Source organism: Vombatus ursinus, unplaced genomic scaffold (assembly GCF_900497805.2).
Source record: "Vombatus ursinus unplaced genomic scaffold, bare-nosed wombat genome assembly UNPS02009835.1, whole genome shotgun sequence".
In the NCBI taxonomy this organism is placed as follows: Eukaryota; Metazoa; Chordata; class Mammalia; order Diprotodontia; family Vombatidae; genus Vombatus; species Vombatus ursinus.
Genome location: NW_020949613.1, coordinates 18523017 through 18547985, shown reverse-complemented (window position 1 = coordinate 18547985; position 24969 = coordinate 18523017). Strand labels below are relative to the sequence as shown.

The window sequence follows — 24969 nt, the reverse complement described above, 5'->3', positions numbered from 1 at the left end:
TATCTATCTATCTATCTATCTATCTATCTATCTATCTATCTATCTATATATCAGAGACAGAACTTGAACCTAGGCCTTTCTGATACTAAGACCAGTGTTGGTATACTGTGCAACACTGACTTTCCTCCAATACATTCTAAACAATAACAAAAAACCCTTTTAAAAATCAATGTCTTTTTTCCATTGATATATTTTACTTTATTTTTAAATAGTATTTTATTTTTTCCGATTACGTGTAAATTTTTACATTCATTTTCATTAAATTTTAACATCCATTTTTTAAAAACAATTTTGAGTTCCAAATTTTCTCCCTCACCACCTTCTCCCTAAGATGGTAAGCAGTTTGATAGAGGTTATCCATGTATGTGCAATCATATAAAACATATTTCTGTATTAGCTATGTTATGAAAGAAGAAGCAAACCAAAAGAAAAGAACCATGAAAAAAATAAAGTGAAAATAGTATGCTTCGGTCTGCATTCAGACTCTATCAGATCTTATTCTGGATGTCGATAGCATTTTCTATCATGAGTCCTATGGAATTGTCTTGGCTCATTGTGTTGCTGAGAAGAGCTAAGTTGTTACACATGGTTGACATAGTTCATAGCAACATGATGTTGCTGATACCATGTAAAATGTTCTCCTGGTTCTGCTCACTCGTGAATTTTTTCAATTATCTTTCTTCATACGCCAATCCCTTTAAGAACTCTTCCTTATAATAAAACAATACATTAACACCATCTGACAAAGTATTATCTTATTTTGCATCTATTGTCCATCACTTCTCTTCTGAGAGGAGTGAAGCATGCTTCACCATGAAACCTCTTATGTTGCAATTAGTCACTGCATCTTCAGTCCATTGTTCCACAAGTAACAAATAACCTTTCTAATACATAGCTCTGATCATGTTGTTCTTCTTTTCAAAAACTGTCAGTGGTTGCCTTTGGCTTTTAGGATCAAACACAAATGCCGTAGCCTGACATTTAAACTCCTTTACAATCTGACTCTAATTTACCTTTCCAACCTTAGTTCAACTTTTTCTCTTTATACATTGTGTTCCATCCAAATTGGACTAGTAGTTTTCCATTACCCTATCTACATTTTATAGAACAATCTCCATGCTTGGAACATACTTCCTATGTATCTCTACCTGATGAATCTGTAATGTCTCATATTGATAGAGTCAATGGGGATTTATTAAGTGCTTACTATGTATTAGGCATTGGACTAAGTGCACAGAAAAAAAATATAAACAGAAAGAAAGACACTCCCTGCTTACATACTAATGGGGGAAACACAACACATAAAAGAGAACTGAGAAGAGAGACAGGAGGGCAGGAGAGAAGGTTTCATGGTCAGGGGGAGAAAGGAAGAGAAAGTTCAGAGAATCATAAGTGGAGCCTAGAGAGAAATGAAGACATGGCTGTCCTTGCCATTTTCCTTTTTAATTGGAAGTTCAGGGAGAAAGTGGCCAATCATAAGAAAGTGCCACAGGTGTGGACTGAACTTCTTGTGTGAGAAGTCCAAAGGTGGAGTGAACCCATGGTAAGGAGGTTTCTGTGGCCTGGTGGCATGGTAAAGAAAGACCAGAAAGTCAGAAGCATTTTTGGCTATAGATAACATATAATACTAAATTGGTTTCATAAGGAGATGGATTTATAATTTTGAAACTAATTGGAGAAAAATAGACCTTTTTCTAAATCAAATAATCTGTAAGAAAGCATCTTCTTCTCCATATACAAACAGGTAGACATGTATCTAAAATCATACATATACAAATTTGCATTTTAGCATACATCAAAATAGTAATCACATTATTTATGTTCCTACCAATTTCCTAAAAGTAAACATGTTTTCAAGAGAAAGGTAATATGTTTGTTTTATTAATTTCGATTTTGGTTGTGCTGCTGGGAATCTAGACCCATGTAGATATGTGATTTAATTTTAAATTAAGAGAACTAATGTGACACAAATATAAAAATGTTTTTGTCTAGTTATTGCCTGTGTCTATGTGGCAACTACAGGAGCAGGAGAACAATAATTTCTAATATTTTGATTCTACCAATCAATCAGAAGATGCTGACATAACTAAGACGTAACTAAGTACTAAATCTGCTTTGCTCCTGGGTTCTGACAAACTGGGTTCTCCAAAATTACTCACTAGGCACTAATCCTTTTTGATGAAGCAGTGTAGTACAGTGTTGAAATCCTGTTTCTGTCACCTCTAATAGTAATATCTCTGTGATTTTAGGTACATCACTTCTCTCTGGTTCTTAATTCCTCCTCCTCCCCCTTCTTCTTCTTCTTCTCCTCCTTAATTTACTTAACAAAAAGGGAATTGGACCTCTAAAGTCTCAGCCAGCTCTAAGTTTCTAATCCTATGAATCTTTCTGGGCCTCAGTTTCCTCATTTGTGAAACTGAGAGGTTGAATTAGTTGTCTTTCTAAGGTCTCTTCTGGCTCTAAATTTGTGAAACTATGATCTTGGGCAGGTCTCACATTCTGTGAACCCTACTTTCCATATCAGTAAAATGAAAAGGATAATACTTAACAGGACATACCTTATAGGAGTGTTGTGAGAATCAAATGAAGCAAATGAAAGCATATGAAGATGTTTTGTGCTTATAAATCACTGTGCAAAGATTAATATAATTATATACTTTGAAGATTAAGATTTGGAGGCATATCTTCTATCAGTTGAAGTTTAAAGTGATTAGCTATTTTTAAAAAATATCAGTTTGTTAGCTTGTACTTATTTCAAGATTAAATGATGTCTTTGGTACCATTCTTATGAATGGAGAGGTTAATGCTCACCGATTTCCAAACATTCTGAGATGCATATGAGGTATGAATCAAAATTTCTAGTCCATTCATTCTCATACATGGAGACAATAAATATTCAATATTTCTAGATTAGAAAATTTAAATTAAAATGGAGAACAGCATTAGAATAAGAATAACACAACATCATCTTTTTAATTTGCCTCATGAAATTTACTTCTTTCTAATTTCTGGCACATGACAGTAATTCAATATATTCTGAAAGATGTGTGACTTTGTGCTTTTTCTTCAGTAACGTAGATCAAAAGCAAAGCTTCTGTTCTAAAGGTGTCTTCAGCTGTCAAAAGCAAACCCTGAAAACAGCATCATAAAAAATGCAATAGAAAATAACACTTGATGGACTCCTAATGCTAAAAGACTCATTTATATTGTCCTAGTCCATGCTTTTCCCTTGCCTATCTTTTGTCCTTTCCCTTTTTCTTAAATTGGAAAAGGAAACCAATTTCAAGAGGTTTTTCATAAGCCTTGCAATATAGTTGCTCATGTGGTATACAGCCCCAGTGCTTCCTCATCATTCATGGTTACTTAGTGGCCTCAGAACACTTTATATTTTCTTCCAATGTGTTGCTATAATACATTGCTTACTTTGATTTTAAAGAAATAAATCCCGTATTTCCTATTCTCCTTTGTGCACATATTTTATGATCGCACCATTTATCCTGCTGAAAAAAAAAAACCAACTTGAATTCTTGGCAGCTCCTCATAAAAACATGTTATTTTACAACAGGTTCTTTATTGTGAATTGTCACTCTGATTGCTGAGGAAAGTTATTGGGTACAACTCTATCAGAAAACGAGGTTCTCTCTGCCTTTTCAAGGATCTATGCTGAGGATTTGTTGCATGTTTGATGGAGGATAAAAGTTCCTTGAGAACGTATGACTCACAGACTATACCTTTATTCCCCTGAGAATAATCTAAGCAAACCTGACTGGGTAGACAGATATGTTGTTGTCGTTCAGTTGTGTTACTTGTGTCCAACTCTTTGTGATCCCATTTGGAATTTTCTTGGCAGAGATGCTGGAGTGGTTTGTCATTTCCTTTTCCAGCTCATTTTACAGATGAGGAAACTGAGGCAAACAGAATTAGGTGACTTGCCCAGGATCATACAGCTAGTAAGTGTCTAAAGCCAGATTTGAGCTCATAAAAATGAGTCTTCCTGACTCATGCCCGTTGCTCTAACCACTAGCTATCCAGAGGTAGATATAATATTTTTTAAGGTTCGAATATAGGGCTTTTCAGTTATATTTGTTAGACTTCTCTATAAGAGCACATAGTTGTTTCAGGGTTTATTTTACCATATAGCAAGGGATGGATTTGTTTTTGGAAGGAGACAATAGCTGCTTTTTAAAGTTTTATTTTGGTTTTGTCTTGGTCTGGGCCTATAATCTCATTAGTATAGATGACTCCCTAGTGTGGAAACTTCCTCCACTGATGCAGATTGGCAACCTCTCTGTTGTAATTACAGTCTTGGAGAATTGCCTTGGGTGCTGAGAGTTGGTATTTGCCTGTGTGTCAGAAGCAGGATGTGAATCCAGGTCTTCCCGATTCCAAAGATGACAGTCTTATATCCCCAAATAAATCAATATCTGATTTTGGTACAATATCAAACAATTAAACTAATTTCTCAGGAATATTAGTATGGGAAAATCAGTTTCAAGATTATCATTAGAATCATCTCTTATAGGTAGTATGGTGAATAGAGTTCCAGGCCTGGAGTCAAGAAGACTTGAGTTCAAATTTGGCCTCAGACACTTACTTGCTGTGTGATTCTGGGCAAATTACTTAATCTGTGTTAGCCTCAGTTTCCTCATCTATAAAATGGAGATGATAATAATAGTACCTACCTTGTAGAGTTGTTGTGAGGATCAAATGAAATAATATTTACATAGAGCTTAATACAGTGCCCAGCACATAGCAGGGGCTATATAAATGGTTTCTGTTATTGTTGTTAAGTTATTTTTCAGCCTCTGTCACCCCATTTGGGGTTTTCTTGGCAGAGATACTGGAATGGTTTGCCATTTCCTTTTTTAGCTCATTTTACAGATGAGAAAACCAAAGCAAACAGGGTTAAGTGACTTGCCCAGGGTCACACAGATAGTAAGTGTCTGAGGCAAGATTTGAACTCATGAAGTTGAGTCTTACTGCCCCATATACAAATGTTAGTTATTTTTATTTAGCACAGTATGAGATCATTTGTTATGGTATAAGGGGCAGCATCATGTGGTAGAGAAGAGGCAATATTAGATCCAGGAAGACTTTAGTTAAAGTTCTGTTTCTGGTATATATTGACTGTGCCCCCCTAGGCAAGTCTCTTGGGGTTCTAGGCAATTCTCTTAAGCTATAAGTTACAGAAAAGGAGCAAATCTGCATCAGTAGAGGAAGTTTTTTCATCTTAGAGTTTCCTATACCACTGAGATCACAGATCCTATTATAATCCCTATAATGCCATGTGAGAAACATCGGTATGGCCATTATGCTTGGTTAATGTTAGTTTGGCCAACTGATGTAGCACACGCCTAAATTATTACTTATATTTTCTTAGCTGTCTTTGATGGGCAGCTAGATGGCCCAGTGGATGGCTGGGCCTGGAGTCAGGAAGACCTGAGTTCAAATTTGGCCTCCAACACTTACTAGCTGTGTGATCCTGGGCAAGTCACTTAGCCCTGTTTGCTTTAGTTTTCTCATCGGTAAAATGAGCCAGAGGAGGAAATGACAAACCACTTCAGTATTTTGGCCAACAAAACCCCAAATGGAGTTTGACTGAGCAACAAGAGAAGTCTTCTATTTGGGACTATGGAATTGATGCAAAAGATATGGCTGTAGCGTCTACAGACATCTATATGATCCACAGTGGGGAAAATTGCTTGTGACATTTCTATATGATGCGGTTGGATTTTTTTCCCCAAAGGCATGCTGAGAGAATCATTCTTCTGAGGCCTAAACTGTGTATTATAGGACAATATTCTCTTGTATTGTCCACTAGAGGGCAATAAAATTAGTGAGGTGTCATACTCATGGAGGAGGTTACAGGGAAAAAAATGTCTAAAGTGATGTTATAGGTTAGTCTAAATACAAACCTAAACAGTGGTTCAACTTGTTTTTGATGCAAGTTTGAAAACAAAATAGTTTTTTTAAATTGTAATTTAAAAATAAATAAATTAAATAAAATAAATAGTAAATAAATTAAATTTTTAAAAAGTAATTTTTAAAATTACCTAAACTGGTGAAAGTTTTAAAAGTCAACATTTATTGTTTTTCTCCTTTCATGGAACATAAATGAATTCAGAAGGAATTTTACAGAGACATACAGGTCTACTTTCCCCTCTTTTTTATTATTTGTCTTTGATTAGCATAGTTGGGTACTAATAGAGTTATGGCAATAGGTGGAGCAGTGGATAGAGCACGGTTGTGAGGTCAGAAAGATCTGAGTTCAAGTCTGGCCTTAGACGCTAGCTATGCCACCTGAGGCAAGTCACTTAACCTCTGTTTGCCTCAGTTTCCATATCTGTAAAATTAGGATAATAACAGCACTTATCTCCTAGGGTTCTTGTGAGGATCAAATGAGATAATAACTGATAAATAGAAGTATGAATAGAATGATTTTACATATACATATACATATACATACACACACACACACATATATAACATATTTGTATCTAATGTTAGCCATTTCTAGGGAGGGTAGGGGAGGAAAAAAAAGAAATTTACATGACAACTTTATTGTATATTTAAAAGTTGTATATAACAGATTTGCAGTTTCATGTGCAATTACCTTTTTAAAATGATACTATGTTATGGAGATGCTTGTTTTATGTCATAAATTAAAAATAAAATAAATAAAACACAGAAAAATAAAGTAAAATATTTTCACATAAAATTGCTTAGCATAGTGGTCAGCACAACACTATATAAATGCTAGCTATTATTATTATTATTATTATTAGCTACTGTAGAACTTCTAGAGCTGGAAGGGATATTAGAGGTCATCTAACAACTTTTCCATCTTACAAATGAGGAAACTGAGTCACAAAGAAGTAAAGAGATTTGCCCAGAGCCACAAAACTAGTAAACCATAGAATTTCTGATAAAACCAGACACCTTTCCTTAAACCACCACCTCCTCTTGACTTCACTTTTTCTGTTGAGTCCCACCATTCTCTTAGTCACCTAGGACTAGACATGTCACAGTCATCCTTATTCCAGTTCCTCCTTCATCTTCCACATTCAATGTCTCCAAAACCTACCTATTTTTTCTCACAATCCTAATTCAACCAACATTTTTTACATTCTTACCAACCACATCCAAGACACTGGAGATAGAAAGAAGAAAAATGGCACAATCCCTGTCCTCTAGGAGTTTACATTTCGCTAGAACTGGGCCTCTTAATTTGGGGTCCACAGATTCCCTACCCCAAGGGATCCATGGATAAATTTCAGGGTGGTGGATGGGGGAGTCTATAAACCTGGATGGTTTGGGATGGGAAATGATATAATTTCAGTGTAAATGGTTTCTTTGTAATCCTATGTACTTTATCTTATGCACTTAAAGAAATTATTCTGAGGAGGGTCCAGAGATTTTACCAGATTGCCCAAAGAGTCCAAGATATAAAAAAAGGTTAAAGAAGTCCTATTCACTAGAGGGATCTGACATGTACCAGAATTCAAGGTAGTGTGTGACGAGGACAAAGTAAGATACATAGACACACACAAAGTGTTCTAAGAGACTTTGAGGAGGTAGAGAACATGGAAGAAACACGGAAGACCACAAAGAAGGTGGTACTTGAGTTGACCTCTGGTAAAAAGAGACTTTGAAAAGTAGAGACGAGAAAAGAATTCATTCCAGGCATATTTAGATTTACATGAATGAATGTGTGGAGGCAGAGTATGAGGAGGAGTCCAGTTTGTCTGGAACATAGTGCATGCAAAGGAAGAGAGGAAACATGTAATTATTAAACACCTACTAAGTATTAGGCACTGTGCTAAACACCTGGCTCCTTTCAAGTCCCAGCTAAAACCCCACCTTCTAAAGGAAGCTTTTCTTGATCTCCCTTAATCCCCCTACCACCTTCCCTCTGTTGATTATTTCCTATTTATCCCATACATAACTTATTTGTACGTATTTGTTTGCATGTTGACTTTCTTGTTAGACTGTGAGCTTCTCAAGGACAAAGATTGTCTTTTGCCTTTCCTTGTATCTCCAGCACTTACTAGAGTGACTGGCATATAGAAAGCACTTAATATATGATTATTGACTGGCTGACAACAACCCTGGGAGGTAGAGGCTATATTTTTCTTCATTTTACAAATAAGGAAACTGAGGCAAAAAGGTTTTTTGTTTGTTATTTTAGTGATTTGCCCAGGGTTACACAGCTAGTGAGTGTCTGAGGCTGGATTTCAACTCAGGCCTTCTTTTTTTTTTTAAATTTTATTTATTTTTTTAATATAATTTTTTTTTGGTTAGGCAATGGGGTTAAGTGACTTGCCCATGGTCATACAGCTAGTAAGTGTTATGTGTCTGAGGCTGGATTTGAACTCCTGAATCCAGGGCTGGTGCTCTATCTGTAGCACCACCTACCTGCCCCCTAACTCAGGCCTTCTTGACTCCAGGCCTTTAGCTCCAGCCTCTTGAAAGAGAGAGTAATATATGAATTAGGGTTGGAAAGGTAGTTTGCAATTATTGTGGAGGGTCTTAAGTGCTAAGCACTTGTTATCTGTACCACTTATAACTAACTAAACAGGTGCAGTTTGATAGCATAGTTATATACATGTCTCATCTCCTTTCCTAGGCTGTAAGCTTCTAGGGTGTAGGGAGTATGATAAAGACAGAGGGCTCTTGTATTCCCTCAGGACCCAGCAGTTACGTTTGCTGAGTAGGCAACTCAGTAAATAGCTTTTGCACAAGTGAGTGAACAAACAAATGGCTAAAACTTAGGTCTCCTTATCTTAGTCCAATGAGCTTCTGCCATGTTGTCTTATGATATGGGTATGATCCCCATAGACTCCAGGTAGCTTTGTTCAGTTCCATGGTCATGAACCAAACTTATATCCTTGGCCTGGAAAGGCAGGCCATTGCATACCAACTTTTGTGTCAAAATGGAGGAGGTATATATAGTCTTAGAGAGACACCTAGGATGCTAAGAGATTAAACAAGTTACCCAGGGTCACACAGCCAATATGTATCAGGCAGAGGACTTGAATCCAGGTCAAAACATTTTGACTCAGAGGACAACTCACTATCTACTATTTATGCAGTGCTACCTCTCAAGATATCTTATAGTGAAGGTGTGATAACCAGTTTTTTTGGAAAAAAAAACTCCCTCCCCTGCCTGGGCTCCCAGGCCGCCTTTTTTTTTTTTTTTTAAATGAAAAGGACTCCTTCCCAGGCACTCTACCAGTCTTTCTTTAATAATATGAAAATTGGGGATTCATACTACATGCCTCCAAAGGGTAGATATATACAAAATTCTTAATATTCTTAGTTGGTGTTTATATTAATGCACAGATAAATTCGCTAATCCTTGGTTCAAGGGCCAGCTGAAAGACCAGGTCTGTGTTCATAGATGGATTTGTGTGTGATTCCTAATTAAATTCTACCACACAAAAGTATTTTTAATATTTAAACACATGTTCTCCTTTGCCCAAAGAACATTACAAACTTGGAGAAAAACCACATTCAGGAATTGCTTTGCATTTGTAATAGATAATCCTTAGGAAAAGACCAAACAAAAAGGATGCAGGTTTCTTGGTTAGTCACATAATTAAAGCTCCTAAGGTGATTATAATGCAAATAGTTTTTAAAAAAGAGAAATACTATATTTATCTGAAGATGTGAGTTATCTGTATGCAAATGACTTTAATGGAGTATAAATAGCCTCTTTTATTATCCTATGACCTCAGGGGATAGGGGATAGGGACTGGGCCCATGATTTCCTTGTTACAGGGAATTCTCTGGATGAAGACTTTCTCTACCATAGCAGGTTGGCACCTTCTCTTCAACTTATAGCAGGGGTTCTTAACCTTTTCTGTATCATGTACCTTTTTGGTAGACTTGTGCTATAGAATAATATTTGTTGTTTGCATTCATAATAGAAGAAAGTATTAAATTTCAGTTAGAAGTTGGCTGTGAAGTTAAGAGATTTGCCCAGTCACACAACTAGTATATATAAGAGGTGAGACAGAATTCATTGACTATGTCTTTCTGGCTTCTAGATCACCAATATGTCCACTAAGACACATTGCCTTTTCACGGTACTCATTTTAATCTCTTGACTGTGACAACAGAAGAAATATGATGTAATGCATAGAGTGCTAGGCTTGGAATCATGCAGGCAGAAATTCAAATCCCTCTTCTGACACTTATTAGCTGTGTGACCATGGGCAAGTCCCTAACCCTCTCTGAGCTTCAGACTTTCTAAGACATCTACAGAGTCACAGGCAGGTTGAAGTCTTCCTCAGTCAAAAACTCTCTCTGAAATGGGCATAAGTAAAGGACCTCAGACATTCTGTTCCTTGATTTTTGTCTGCCCACATAACTTTACATCCAGTCATATAACCCAGTATATCTTCCTAGATGTAATAAGACAGTAATTTAACCCCTCTCTAGATTTAGCAGGTCTAATAATATCGATTTTTAGAGGGGGAAATATCACTCCTGAATGGAAGAAAAAGCCCTAATGTGTCTGGATTTATGATCTGGTGGTTTGCCAGAAGGCTTCCAAGTACAAATAGAATTTATTTACTCAGTAACACCAATTTATCTGGATTGAAGTGCCTATGAAGCAACTTCCTCACAAAAAATATAGTTGAGGATGATAAAAGCTTTTTGTAGGTTTTTCTGGTGACCCTCAAATCTCCCGCTGCCCTTTTACTGCTTTAGTGATTTTCTGGGTCAGATCTCAACTCTTCCCATTACTGTGCTCATTCCCTACTTTCAACTTCTTTCCTCCTCAATTCAATTCAGCAAACACGTTAAGCTCCTACTATATACAAAACAATGTGCAAGGTGCTGGAGAGATACACAGACAAAAACCAAAACAGAACAGCCCCTGTCCTCAAGATGCTTCCTTTTGGGGATCAGGTCAGGGAGTGAGAAGAGATGCGACAGTATGTACAGAAATAAATGAATTAATAAAGGCAAAATCTATACAAAGTGATAAAAAAGTAATTTTAGGAGTAAGACTAAACTAACAACTTGGTATGTGTGTGTTAGAGGGGAGGATGGGGTGTTGTTGTTATTTAGTTATGTCTGATTCTTTGTGATCCCATAGACCATAGAACAGGTCCATGGGATTTTCTTGGCAAAGTTACTGGATTGATTTGCCATTTCCTTCTCCAGTAGATTAAGGTAAATAAAGGTTAAGTGATTTGTCCAGGGTCACACAGCTAGTGTCTGAGGCTGGATTTGAACTTAGGTCTTCCTGACTTTAGACCTGGAACTCTATCCTCTGAACCGTCTAGCTGCTTCTACCTTTTGTATCACTAGTCCTTAATCTTTTGAAAAAAAAATCTTTCACCAGCTGGATGAGATTACACTCTGTTCAATCTTCCTTTTTTCTTTTTCATTTTTTTCCTGACTCTACATCTCACAGCCCACCAGGCCTTACTCTTTCCAACTCTACCCTACTACAGGTGTCATCATTCCAGCATTTCTCTCTTCTCCAATACTCTAAATTTCTCTTGGCACCTAGATTTCTTCTGTTTTACTCACCCTATCTGTTGCCACCTCTCTTGGCATTGCTGTTTGTGATCTTTTTCCATCTTCACAGAGACCAGGAACATCCACCAGATACAGGTGTTCTTTCCTGCCTTGTTTGAGGGGAGCAGGGCTGGGATGTAGCTCTCTGTGCCTCTTTGGCAGGTCTTTATGGTAGCCATTTAGTTATCGTATGCCATTAAGGTACCCAGAATTTTGGAGTCCTTGGACAGAGAAGTTTTATTTGCATCTGTGGAAAGGGTAAGTTTTTTTCTAGTCTTTTCTACCAGAAAGTTACATTCAAAGAAAAGCACATGCTCTATACCAGAGATGTCAAACTCACCCTTCAATGGGGCCACAACTAGATTAAAATGTAATTGTGAAATATTTAACAAAGCAAATAAAAATACATTGAAACATGGATAGTATTAATATGTGTTCTTCTAAGTCAATATGAGGCCTGCAGGGATCCTTATGTATGACCCCCATTTCTATTTGAATTTGATACCTCCACTCTATACTACCCAATTTGCCTGGGTCAAGGTACTCTACAATCACCTAAATAGCTTTTGTGCTACTTTACATAATGGCCTCTCCATTATATCACTTGACCCTAATTTAATGATACAAGCTGTATCTTTACTTCAGTTTCATTAATTTCATTACAGAATTTCATCTCTGTGTACTTCCTCCCCCAATAAAGATCATGCCCCTTCATTAATAATTACTATTGCCCAGAGTCACACAGCTAGTAAATGTCTGAGGCTGGATTTGAACTCAGGTCTTCCTGACTCCACATTCATCACATGGTGACTGACCTTCAGTTGCTGATCCTCAATGAATTTACAGTTATCCCTTCCCCATTGAGGGGGGGTAGGGATGCAGGGCCCCCATGATCTGGAAAATCCATGCAAAATTTTTTGGCCCTCCTTTTGTACCAGAGAAGAAATCTGAATTATTATGGTATTAAAAGATAAAATATATTGATATCATACAATACTATACATATATTTATGCATTTCTGAGTTTCCAAACCTTTTCTGCATTGTCTGCTGGCCTTCTCATTGTCTGCGGCTTCTGCAAAACTCCTTCCAAATTCCCACTTAATTTCCTATGCCGACCTGGGATATATCAAAACCATGATGGAGAAAGTCTGATGTGGAAGGGATAACTGTACCTGGACTGGTCTTCACAGTGTCTTTCTAGGTCTATAGTCTTTCCACTTAGGTAGGACCTGCCAAAGATGTTTTGTGCTGGCATAGTCTTTGACAACCCAGGGTTGCCTCTGAGTGATAATAAGCATTATAATTACTTAGCAAGTATTTATCAATGCTGCTGTAGGTCCTGGAGATATAATCAGTTAACTAACTAGCATTTTACAAGTACCTACTATGTGTCAGCCATAGTAACTGCTGGATGCAGAAACAAAAGTGAAAACAGTCCCTGCCCTCAAAGACTGTACTTTCTATACAGGAATCAACACATACACATCTAACTCTATACACAAATAAACAAAGACAAAATTTAATGGGGAGGACCTAGGAGCTCAAGGGTGGCTTCACATAGGAGGTGGCCTGTTGGGAGCTGAGCTTTAAGCCAAACAATGATCATAACAGGGTTTTAGTGATGTTCATGCATGCATATTTCTGTTCAAAAAAGAGCTGAACTTCGTTTTGTTTTTCTCTAGTTTGAACTCCAGTGGTTGCTGATTCATTGTGACCCTCTGAGACCTAGAAGAGAAACTTGTCATGAACTTCCAGTCCGGGTAAAGCTAGGGCACTATCCTCTTCCATCCCCTTCTTTACCTTTCTAGTTGCTGCCCTCCCTTAAGGAGTTAGCTACATATCTTTATCCACCTGATCCACTTAAGCTCATACAGAAAGCTCAAACCCCAACCCTCAGCTTGTCTTTCAGGAACCACTTTGACATAACCTCTGGCTGGCATTTTGGTGTTTTCTTCTGAATGCCCAGCACATCTGTCCAAATGCACAGAATATTCCCTGTGTGCCACTTTTTTTTGGTTAAAGCTTATCCCTGGTAGGCTTCACTTGTCATTCTCAGTAAAGTTGAAGGTGAAACTGAATGCCTAGGGCAGCTGTGGTGAGGACATAGAAGCCAAGACTGGGAGGGCCATTTATGGAGTTGCTCCAACCTGAGGCTGCCTCTGCAGAAAGGGTTAAAGGGGACTGTTGTCATTCTATCCTGCCTTGACCCAGCCTCCACGTTTCCTCCAATCCTGGTGACCCTCCTTCAGGACCATTCATAAACAGAAGAAATAGACGCCTCCAGCTGCTGGTTTACCTTTGCTGTTGGTGTCCCAGGGCTTTTGCTTTGCAGACCTGTGGGTGGGGGTGTCGAGTTAAGGTGCTGATGGAGGTCACTTTATGTGTCTTGTGGGTCTAAAAATCCAGCAGGGGCAACAGGGAGGACAGTGTAGCTCGTGGATTAGACAGAGAGTTGGTGAACATGGCTATTGCTGCCCAGAACCGAGGGCCCTTCCGTTTTTGGGTCTTTCTGCACTTTCTTTGCTTGTGCGTGGCTCAAGTAAGTTCTTGTGTGATTTGCGTAATAAATTTCTTACTTTCTCATATCTTTCTTCTGCAGCCAAGCCTGAGCAACGGGGAGGTAAGTTTGGTCACTGGGCATGTGAGTATTGTTTTCTTTTGTTCTGCTTTCAAAACTAAAAAATTAAAAGGAAGGTATTCTAGAAGACCTAATGAGCCCTGATACATGCAAAATGGAGAAGAGTATCAGAGAATGTCCATCACAGTCAGTCCAAGGCTAGGGATCATTTCCTCTTTTCCTGCAGGCATTAGTCCTATAGCATTTGAGGTTTGTGCTAGGGCAGGGGAGGACTCGATCCCCTCTGAGCCAGCTGAAAGTCAGGCAGATAGCCCTCACAGGAAACCCTAGATGCTCAGGAAAGAAGTTGGTGATATTGGATGGGTGCATAGTTATTGTTGTTTTTTAATTTTAAATTATGTTAAAGCTCATCAGAGTTATGAGGCAGATTCCCTAAGTGCAAATGTAGGACATCTGGCTCTAAAAAAAGAACTGAGGTTAGAGCCTCCTCCTTCTAGTCCAAGGTAAGAGGTAAGAGAGGGAGCTTTGAAAGATCTAGGATTGACACTGGGCAGCCAAGTCTTAAAGGCACCTTCCTGCAGACTCTAGCCCTAGTCTAACTGTCTGCTCCCTCCTCTTCTAGTGGGTATGGGGGATGGGGGTGAGTGAGGGTAATGGAGGTTTGAAGTTTCACTTACAAAGCTCCCATTGTAACCTGCCTGGCAGATGGAGCTCTGAAATCATGTAAATAGAATTTGCTTTGACCAAGAGGTTTTTATTAATCACAGTAAAAAACTCCTCCCTCCCCGTACTCTTAATATTTCTACTTTATAGCTACATATGTAAATATTTCCTATATAAGCTAACCTTGTTTTGCTAGATATAAAGGGACCACTCCACTGTGAAGCCGAACACAGTTTTCAAGGCAGGAGTTTTCTGCAAGGCAGAATTTTTCCAAGTTCCCTGGAGACTGCGTTTCCTAGCTTACTCCCTTAACTTTATCTTTCTATGGGCAATAGTTTCTTCCCCCTTTCTATGCTGTATATCAAAGAAAGAGATTAAAATAAATTCAGTTTGCAAAACAAAGTTATAGGTTAATCTGAGCTTTTGTCTTTATTTTGGAGATTTTTTAAGAATATGGTCGGAGAATTTTAACTAAAATAGAAAATCAGTTTTTGACTAAAGTGAGATATCAAGTGAGCCCTTCCTTTTTCATTTGAAGACCATTTAAAAGAGGTAGGACTCATTACACTTTCATTCAATACACAACTCTTAGGTGGTAACTCTAGACTCATTTATCCTGAATCCAGATCACTTGCTAAAGCAGTGGAAGACTCAACTAGGTAGAGACCCCACCCAGAATGTTGCTTTTAAAAAGTGGTGAATATAACCTGTCAGGTAACCTATAAGAAGCTGAGTGCTCAGCTGTCCTGGAGCTCAGGGTTTGCTTTAGGACTCAAAGACTCCTGTGGGCTTCAAGTTGGGCTGGCCTGATTGGGAGACAAGTGGGAAGGTGGAGGTCGGAGTATGGATGAAGGTTCTCAATCCTCTAAATTGTTCTTTGTGTGTTCTCCTTCACTAGAGAGGTCCGCCAGGTCCCCAGGGGCCTCCTGGGCCTCCCGGTCCCCCAGGAGTTCCGGGCATTGATGGTATTGATGTAAGTGTTTTCTCTGGGGTGGGTTAGGTCTCTCGGCCTCCCTTCCTTGGTTCTTCCCTTCCCTGATCATCTCCCCGAGGATCCTGCAACTGGAAGGCTGTCCACAGGAAGCTGTAGCATGGGTCCATGAGTTGTTATCCCTAAACTTTCCAAACCAACCGAAACCAAAATTGCCCCCGCCTCCCATCACCCTGGTTCTATTCGTGATCCATCAGTAAGAAATAACTAGCCGCAATACTAAAATACTGGTCTGCTGGTACTCACAGCACAAAGAGGAAAGTTTGTTCCGTGCGCCCTCTTGTGTGTATATACTTTGGGGCTGCTGGTGGTGATGGATAAATTTCTGCCTCACAGGGGTATTTCTATGGGAGAAGGTGTCACATTCCTCCTTCCCTAGTCTTATTTGTACTGCATTCCATCTGCATTATCTTTTCCCACTCCATGTCCCTGTACAACCTGTTTCCTTGAAATTGTGTGCAGTCTGGATTTGGACAGTGCCCCAGGTCACTCACTGAAGCCTCTCTCCTTTTCTTCTCTTGCTCTAGGGAGATCGAGGGCCGAAGGGTCCCCCAGGCCCCCCGGTAAGTGAATGGCCTTAATCACTGCCTCTTCTCTTTCTTTTAAAAATGCCTTGAAGCCCTGCTGTTTTGAAAAGTGCCTCATCTTGAGAATCTCTCTTTCCTTCTTCCTTCCCTTCACCCCCTCAGGGTCCCACTGGAGACCCAGGAAAACCAGGAGCTCCAGGTTTACCTGGCACACCAGGAGCAGATGTGAGTACATAATTATTGACTTGGGGTAGAACTTGCAGAAAGGTGAACTGGAGTTGGGTTGGAGGTTGAACGAAGTGGGAAGGCTGAGAGCTAATTAATGGAGAGGCTTTGAATATCATCTTGTGCCTAGTTTTAGTTGGCTATGTTGCAGAAGGCTTTTTGACAGTGTTGGGCATAGAGTGTGGGGAAAATTGAGCATCCCTGGAAAGTGGACTTAGCTTGTGCTGGTATTTCCGCCCCTCAGAAACAGAGCGGGGATTGTGGAGAATCTCAGAACAGTTTGGCCTTTTTTCCTCCTTCTGCAAAAAGAGGAATACAGAGGTGCCTTGTCTCTCACTTACTGAACTAACTTTGCTTCCTCTATCACCCCACTCAATGCTTGATCCAGTCCAGTGATTCTTGGACTGACTGATTTGAGGCAGGGAAGTAGGCATGGGTTGGGGTGTGAGGCTTTTTCTGTTGCTACCCTGGAGAAGGGATGTTTAAATCAACATCTTGAACATTCTTGGGACTCGCCCTCACCATCTGGTGTTGTTAAAGAAAAGATCTGGTGGTCTTGTTTCTTCTTTAATTTTCTTTTCTCTTCTTTTTTTTCTCTTTCTTTCCTTCCTTCTTTTTTTCCTATTTTTCTTAAATTCTTATTACCATAGCATAAGGCTAAGCCCTGGGGGGGGGGAATCAAAAAAAGTTTAGATAAAAGAATGTCCCTAAGAATGGAACATAACAACTTACATTTATACTCATTTTAGGCACCTAGTGAGATCAGTGGTGTAAGTATTATTATCCTCTTTTTCTAGTTTTTAACCATTGAGGAAACTGAAGCTAAAGGGATGAAGAGACTTCCCCAATGGGGCAGCTAGGTGATGCAGTGGATAGAACACCAACCCTGGAGTCAAGAGGACCTCAGTTCAAATATGACCTCAGACGCATTACACTTACTAGCTGTATGATTCTGGGCAAGCCACTTAACCCCAATTGCCTCACCAAAAAAAATAAAACAAAAAAAAAACCCAAGAGACTTCCCCAAGCTATACCTAGAAAGTTCAAGACCAGGTCTGCTGATTCCAGTTCAAGTCCAAAATAATTCTTCAGGCTCCAAGTCTAATACTTGTTTCTTACACTATTCTGAAGGAGGACAAGACAATATTGAGCTGCAGTCAGGTCTATTTAATTTCCTTGCTTTCCAGTGAGAACCATGGTTTTGGATTATGGGTAGATGAAGACAATGGAGGGAGAAAGAAAAGCTGAATTATCATTGCAGACCCTAGGCAGGAAGACAGAAAGAATCCTTAGAGATTGGTGACAGTCATAAATCCTCTAGAAGAAGAGGAATAGTAGTATCATAATAATATCCATGGATAGAGAACCAACTTTGCATTTAGGAACACCTAGCTCCAAGTCTTGCCTCTGACACTTTCTAGTTGGGTGACTCTGGGCAAGTCATTTAACCTCAGGGTCCTAGGCAACTTTCTCAGACTCTAAATTTAAGAGAAGGTGCTAATCTACATTGACAGCACTTTAAATTTTTCAAAGTTCTTTACAAATATTTAATTTGATTCTTGAAACTTTGTGAGGCAGGTGCTGTTATTATCCCCATTTTGCAGATGAAGAGACTGAGATAGACCAAGGGTTAAGTAATTTGCCCTGGGAAACTTAGCTAAGTAAGTGTCTCAGTATTTGAATTCAGGTCTTCCTCACTTCAAGTCCAAAACTCTATTCACTGTGCTACCTAGGTAACTTTGAAGTGCTTGAGGATACCTGAGCCTCAGAAATGTCCACTACCTAGGACAGTACATGAATGTAGTAGCTACTAAGTAGATGCTTGTTGATTGAATAATTTATTTCTTCCCACCATATGACTGCTGGGGAGGCTAAATGCCTTCCTGTCCTCCTTACCTCCTAATATTCATTTTAGGAAATACTGCTGTTAATAGTCTTCCACTTGTCTTTAAAAACTGGAGAGAGCTTTAGATTTTTTTTTATTGAGTTTATTTTGGCTAGGCAATGGGGTTAAGTGACATGCCCAGGGTCACGCAGCTAGTAAGTGTCAAATGTCTGAGGTCGGATTTGAACTCAGGTCCTCCTGACTCCAAGGCCAGTGCTCTATCCACTGCATCACCTAGCTGCCCCTAGATTTTTTTTTAAAAAGGTAATTTTCAATATCCGAGAACCTCTGATGATAGATACAATTTGTTTTGATTTCAACTTTTAGGCAAAGCCTTACATTTTGAGAAAAACTGCAGTTAGTTTTCCCTGACAGTTAAAACATTTAATTAAACAAGATCTTCCCTAACAGTCAGTAACAATGATAATCTTTGTAAGCCATTTAATGCTTTGGTGGGCTGGCTCCCATTACATGTTAAAATGTTTTATTGGGCTTTTTATGAATGCAAAGTGGTGGCATTGTGAGAGAGAACCCTAGTATTGGGAAAAGGAATATTATATTAGTCTTTGGGTAATACAAGCGCAGACTATATAATTAATTGGATTTCAGCTCCTGCTTTGACACATAATGATACACTATATACTGAACAGCAGTCTCATGATAAAATGAAAGTGTAGTCAGCATGAGACTACTAAAACTAGTGGCCCTTGTTGCTTAGTGTAACAAATGATTTCTGTGTAGAATATCTTCTCTTCTGATGCAAAGATAATTTCCAAAAAACAATGTTTGCATCTTTCTTAATCCTCTTTGCTCTTGTTTTTTTTTTTTAAATGAACATTATATAAGAAAAGCTGCCTTTTAGAAGAACACCAATGAAAAAAGTCCAGAGGTCATCTAGTTTTTTTCCTATACCTTCTGGTAAGACTAGACCCAAACTCAGCCCAGGTGGTTGAGAATAAATCCTGTTCTTACAGGGAAAAGTGCCTATAGCTTCTCCATGACTCTTTTCCAAGCTTTATAGTATAGTACAGAAAGTGAGACCCGGGGAAAGACCTTATCTTAAAAAGGCCAAGGTCTCCCATTGCATCCAGGGCCATTGCCAGTTGTCTTGACCTATGTCTTGCCATTAAGCTCTGATGACTTTGGAGGAGAGAATTAGGTTGATCACTTTGCACAGCCCTGCCTCGCTTAAATCCAATTCACTTGCAAGTCAAGACATCACCCTCCTGATGTCATTGGTCCTCTTTGAAAACGAAGGGTGAACAACAGCATAGTACAGTGGAAAGAACATTAGATATGGAATAAAAAATCCACAGTTCAAAGCTTGCCTCTCTCATTTGCTACTTATGTGGCCCTTGGCAAATCACCTGACATCTCTGAGTCTCTGACTCCTCCTTTATAAGTTGAAGGGATTGGTCTAAGGTACCTCCTTTCTGGCTTTAACTCTGTGATCCTATGAACTTAAGACATTATTCCCTTAAGCATGATTTCTGCCATGCCTTCTTCTTTGTTCTTTTTTCCTTAATAGAGATGGAGAATGGTTAATGGCGCTTGGATAATGGTTCTTGATATATCTGATGAACTAAAGTTATGTATTTCTTCTTTATTAACTGAAGAAAGTGGAAAACCCCCTCTTCCTTCATTTCAGCCTAATCTCTTAGGTCTTACCTTTCCACTTGAGCCCAGTGTCTCTCTGATGATAAAACAAGCACTGGCTCTGGAGTCACCAAAGAGGTTCACATCTTGCCTCTGGTAGTTACTAGCAGTTAGGAGTGTGGGCAAATCACTTAACAACCACTCTAAGTCTCAGTTTTAATCATGTGGGTTGGATTAGACATCCCTTCTAACGTGACATCTGTCCATTCTCTTCTAGGAGTAGGGGGTGCCTAGAAAGAGGTCCTACACATTCCCATGTGGGTCTCCTGGAATAGGATGAGAGGATAGAAACAGAAAAAATAAGAAGATACAAATGTATCTGCTTTCTCTCTCCCTCAGCCATCCCCACTCTTGGGTCTGCATCTAGCTTGAGCTTATATATTAAGGAAAGGAAACAGAAGAAACCTGGAAAGGGTATAGTACTTAAGGATTTTCCTATTAACTAGAGGTAGGTCCTCTGAGAATGCTGAAGGTTTTAGAAATTCAGGCTATATGAAGAACTGTCTAAGGTGGTGGGTAGAAGCTGGCTGAATAATAACTATGAGATTTTGCACTTGTACATCGTTTTTCCTCCAAATACTTCCTAATATGTTGTTTCAGTTAACTTCATGAAAACTGTGTGGGATAAATTGGTTGGATGTTATTATCCTTGTTTTACAGATGAGAAGACAGAGGCACTCAGCAACATTAAGTAACTTCTTCAGGGTCACCCAGCTAATTAGTAGCGGCAAAGGCAGGATTAGAACCCAGGTTTTTCATTCTTTGTTCCACTCCCTCTGGGACTAGAACACTGTGCTTGACTGAATATGGAGATCATTGACTGTATCAAGAAGGGAGTTAAGGGGGCAGCTAGGTGGCACAGTGGATGGAGCACCAACCCTGAAGTCAGGAGGACCTGAGTTCAAATGTGGCCTCAGACCGAACACTTGACACTCACTAGCTGTGTGACCCTGGGCAAGTCACTTAACTCCAATTGCCTAAAAAAAAAAAAAAAAAGAAGGTTGTTAAATAAGGGCTATAGGTGAAAATGTTAATAGGCATTTGAAAACAATATAATTCAAAGTTGATCATGCCATTTTATGCTTTGTGGAATTTTAGGGAACTATGAAATAGTCATGGAAAATATGTTTGTATAACAGTGCAGTGTTCCTCTGGAGTTGGTATAATTTCTGGATTATCCATCAAGCAGCATGGCAGTGTATAAACTGCTGAGAACATTCTATTTATGTTGTCTTCTACACAGGACCTTAATTTTTTTAACAGTTGTACATAAAGCAATTCTTTCTTTGCTCTGGTAATATGACCTCATGAAATATATCCTTTTGAAAGACATTAATGAAGATTTGTTTTAAATTTGTTTTGAGAATAAGAAAAAATCTTTTTCGTATCTTCTTTTGCATTCTGATTTCACTTATGCCTTTTTCTTTAAGAACAAAAGAAATGAAAGCAATCCCTAAAATGTCTGATGGTAACATTTCACCTAGAAGGAACATTATCATAATCAATTATATATGTATATCAAATATTCATACATGTGCATACATGTGCATAAATGCTAGCTATTATGTACATATATACATTTATAATAGCTACTATTTACATAGTACTTCAATGTTTGGGAAGGACTATGCAAATATTGTCTATTATCTTCACAGTAACTCTGGAAGGTAGGTGCTATTACAATATGTGACATATAATATTTAATATATTGTATATTATTATAATGATATGTAACATTATATATATTATTATATATAATTATGTACATCTCCCAAAGGACATACATGTATGTTTGTGTGTACATATATGTATATATATACTTATATACATATATACATACATATGCATGTATATAAATATAATACGTCTTTCTTGGGAGATGCACATGATTATTTTAGTCTCCTTTATAACATCCCTCTGAAGCAGGTATGATCAGAAGTCAGTTTAGATTCAGTGTTTGGATTCTAGACAACCTCTTCTTTTTAGTAGTACATGAGATGTGTATTACAATGTCCTTGCTGGTTGCATACATAAGCTACAGACTCCTTGACAGACAAGATTTCCTCTGAATCCTTGTACATATGTACATATAGTGTGACTGGTAGATAGTAACTACTCAGGGTCATAAGTTATAAGTAGGTTATTTGGAAAGTTTATGGTAAGGGTTAAAAATGAGATGGGAGCAAGACAGTCAAAGAAATATAGAATGTTGAACTGGAAAAGTTTATAAAGACCATCTTGTCCAATTTGCATCTCCCATTTTTAGATGTCAAAACTGGGGCCCAGGGATGTAAAGTAACTAGGCTCCCATGGGTAATAAGTAACAATTCTGTCATTTGAACTCAGGTCCTCTGATCCCCACTCCACCATGAGATTCAATGGGGCCAAAGGATATAATGACACAGTTCCTGTCTATAGCATAAACTTCTCAACCTCTTTTGAGCTAGATTGTAATTGTCAATCTCTAAGGTTCCTCCACTGTTAAATTCTCTGACCTCATGGAGAATCTAAATTGAAGTGAACTGTAAGTGGTGAATATCTGTGTTTGATTATACCTTAATTTCTTGAAAACTAAAACTATCACATCAAGGATAATGTACTTAAATTAGATCCATTAGGGAGACATCTTTTGTGGACAGATGCTTCTTTTATATACAGTTGACCAAGTTTGTGAACTTTGGATCTTCTAACTTCAGCAAAAGGACATCTTGGTAGCTCATACCCAATGACTCATACTCTCTTAGGTTTTTCTTTGAAAACTAAAGTGCAAATTTATTCAGCTTACAGAATTAATATATATGTACATATTAATCTTACTTTGATATGTAGATAAAGTTGTGATCTTACTGATGTGGGTTATTCCTCCAATGGTGCAGATCTATCTATACATTCCTTCTTAGTTCTTTAACTCTTTTCCATGATTTCTCTAAAATCCTCTTCTGGGAGGCTACCCAAGGCACTAAGGACCTTCCTCTAGATTTCTTGATATTGTGTGCTGTGGAGTATGTGTGCTGTCCACTAATCAGAGAATTGTTGATCTGGAATTATAAGACTATTCAAGGTCCATCTAGTTGGACCCTCTCACTTTACATAGGAGGAAACTGAGGCTCAAGGAGGTTGTCTTAGGACAAAATTTTTTGGTATGAGAGGTGGGATTTGAATCCAGGTCCTCTGACTCCAGACTCAGTGCTCCTTCCACTCTACCACCTTGTCTCCTATTCCCTGCTATCATTATGTGCCTAGTTTCCCTCCTTTTCTGGTCATTCTTCTCTAATCATACCCTTTATGCTGCTTGTCCTGTGCAATTCTTTGTTGGTCATATGGAAGCTTACTCAGAACTACCACGAGCCTCCTAATTGTTCTTTGAATGACTCACAACTTTAATTTTTGGGGTACTCTAGTATTATTCCATGATATTCAGGCATAGGACTTCTCTGGAAAAATATTCATTTTTAAAAAACATGGGCTTTTATTCAGAGAGAAGCTTGGGGTCATTAAAAGTATAGCTCTATTTTCCAGAGTCCATCCAGCCCAAAGCCTCTTTCCTATGATGTTCTGGGTCCAATTCAATGTCTATCCTTAGTGTCTCTTGAAGATATAGGTGCTGATGGATCAACTCTATGGCTATCCATTTGACTGTATATCATAGTCTGGACAATGGACATTTTCTTTTGTGGATAATTCAACTGAATTCTTTTAATTGATTACGGATCTCATTCAGGAGGTTATTGGGGACAGTTCAGCTTAAAGACAAATATGCACTGAAAATCAAAATGGGAATTTGTTTAACCAAATAACTACTTTTCATTAGGAACTTAGCTTTAATGATTTCTAGTAGTAAATCACACACATATTACGGTCAGGCAGATAAGACATCAAAGGGAAAGGAGCAGAATTAAGTTTCATGAAAAAGAGAAGACATTCACTCATTCAGAGACAATATTGGGAATGAGGGGAAGCTTCAGCTTGGAGTGTCCAGCAAGATAGGACTGAACAATAAAGATATTTCCCAGGATTCCATTGGTTCAGTCTTCTTGGGGTGCCTCTGATTAGGCAGAAAACACAAGAGGAAAAGGATTTCTCAGCCTTTTAGTCCTCAGAAAACTAAGGGAACTCTGAGAATGATAGAAGAGAACATACCTTCTCAGTTTTTCTCCAAAACAAAGAGAGAAAAAAGCAAGACAAAATCATCTTTTCCAAAAGAAAAAGCAATTCAAATAAGAAAGAACAGAGAAGAGTGAAAATGAAAAGAAACTGGGAAGAAATGAACCCATTGATCAAAAATATTTATCAAGGCTCTTTGTTGCCTCCAAGATAAAATATAAAATCCTGTTTCACTTTTAAAGCCCTTGATGACCTGGCCCCTTCCTGCCTTTCCACTCTTCTTACAAGTCATTCCCCTCCATGTACTCTTTGATCCTGTGTCATTGACTTCCTTACTTACTGTTCCTCAAAACAGCACTCTGTCTCCTGATCCCAGGCCATTTTCACTGGCTGTGCCTCCCATCCTTGGAACTCTCTTCCTACTCATCTCCACCTCCTGGCTTCCTTGGCTTTCTACAAATCTTCTCCAGTCCAGCCCTCTCTCACTCAAATCCAATTCAATTGCAAGTCGTGTCATCATCTTCCTGATGTTATGGTCCTCTTTGAGAACAAAGGACAAACCACATACAACCACAATCTCTAAAGTCCACCTTCTATGGGAAGCTTTTCCCATTCCTCTTTAATCAGCGTGTTTCCTCTGAGATTATCTTCAATTTATTCTGTATGTATCTTGTTTGTATATAGCTATACGTATGTTGTCTCCCTCATTAGATTGTGAACTCCTTGAGAGCAGGACTGTTTTTGCATTTCTTTTTATCCCCAGTGCTTAGCAGTGTATCTGAAACACAATAAGTGCTTCATAA

At 38.5% G+C, this 24969-nt stretch overlaps 1 protein-coding gene across 1 annotated transcript in view; it reads left to right on the top strand.

Moving 5' to 3' along the window:
* COL9A1 (collagen type IX alpha 1 chain) overlaps positions 1-24969 on the top strand; it is a 122977-nt gene that overhangs the window by 17336 nt on the left and 80672 nt on the right. The window contains exons 6-10 of the mRNA XM_027852959.1: positions 13220-13297; positions 14137-14157; positions 15677-15751; positions 16297-16332; positions 16459-16521. Coding sequence (XP_027708760.1) covers positions 13220-13297; positions 14137-14157; positions 15677-15751; positions 16297-16332; positions 16459-16521 — 273 coding nt within the window. The remainder of the gene's footprint in view (positions 1-13219; positions 13298-14136; positions 14158-15676; positions 15752-16296; positions 16333-16458; positions 16522-24969) is intronic.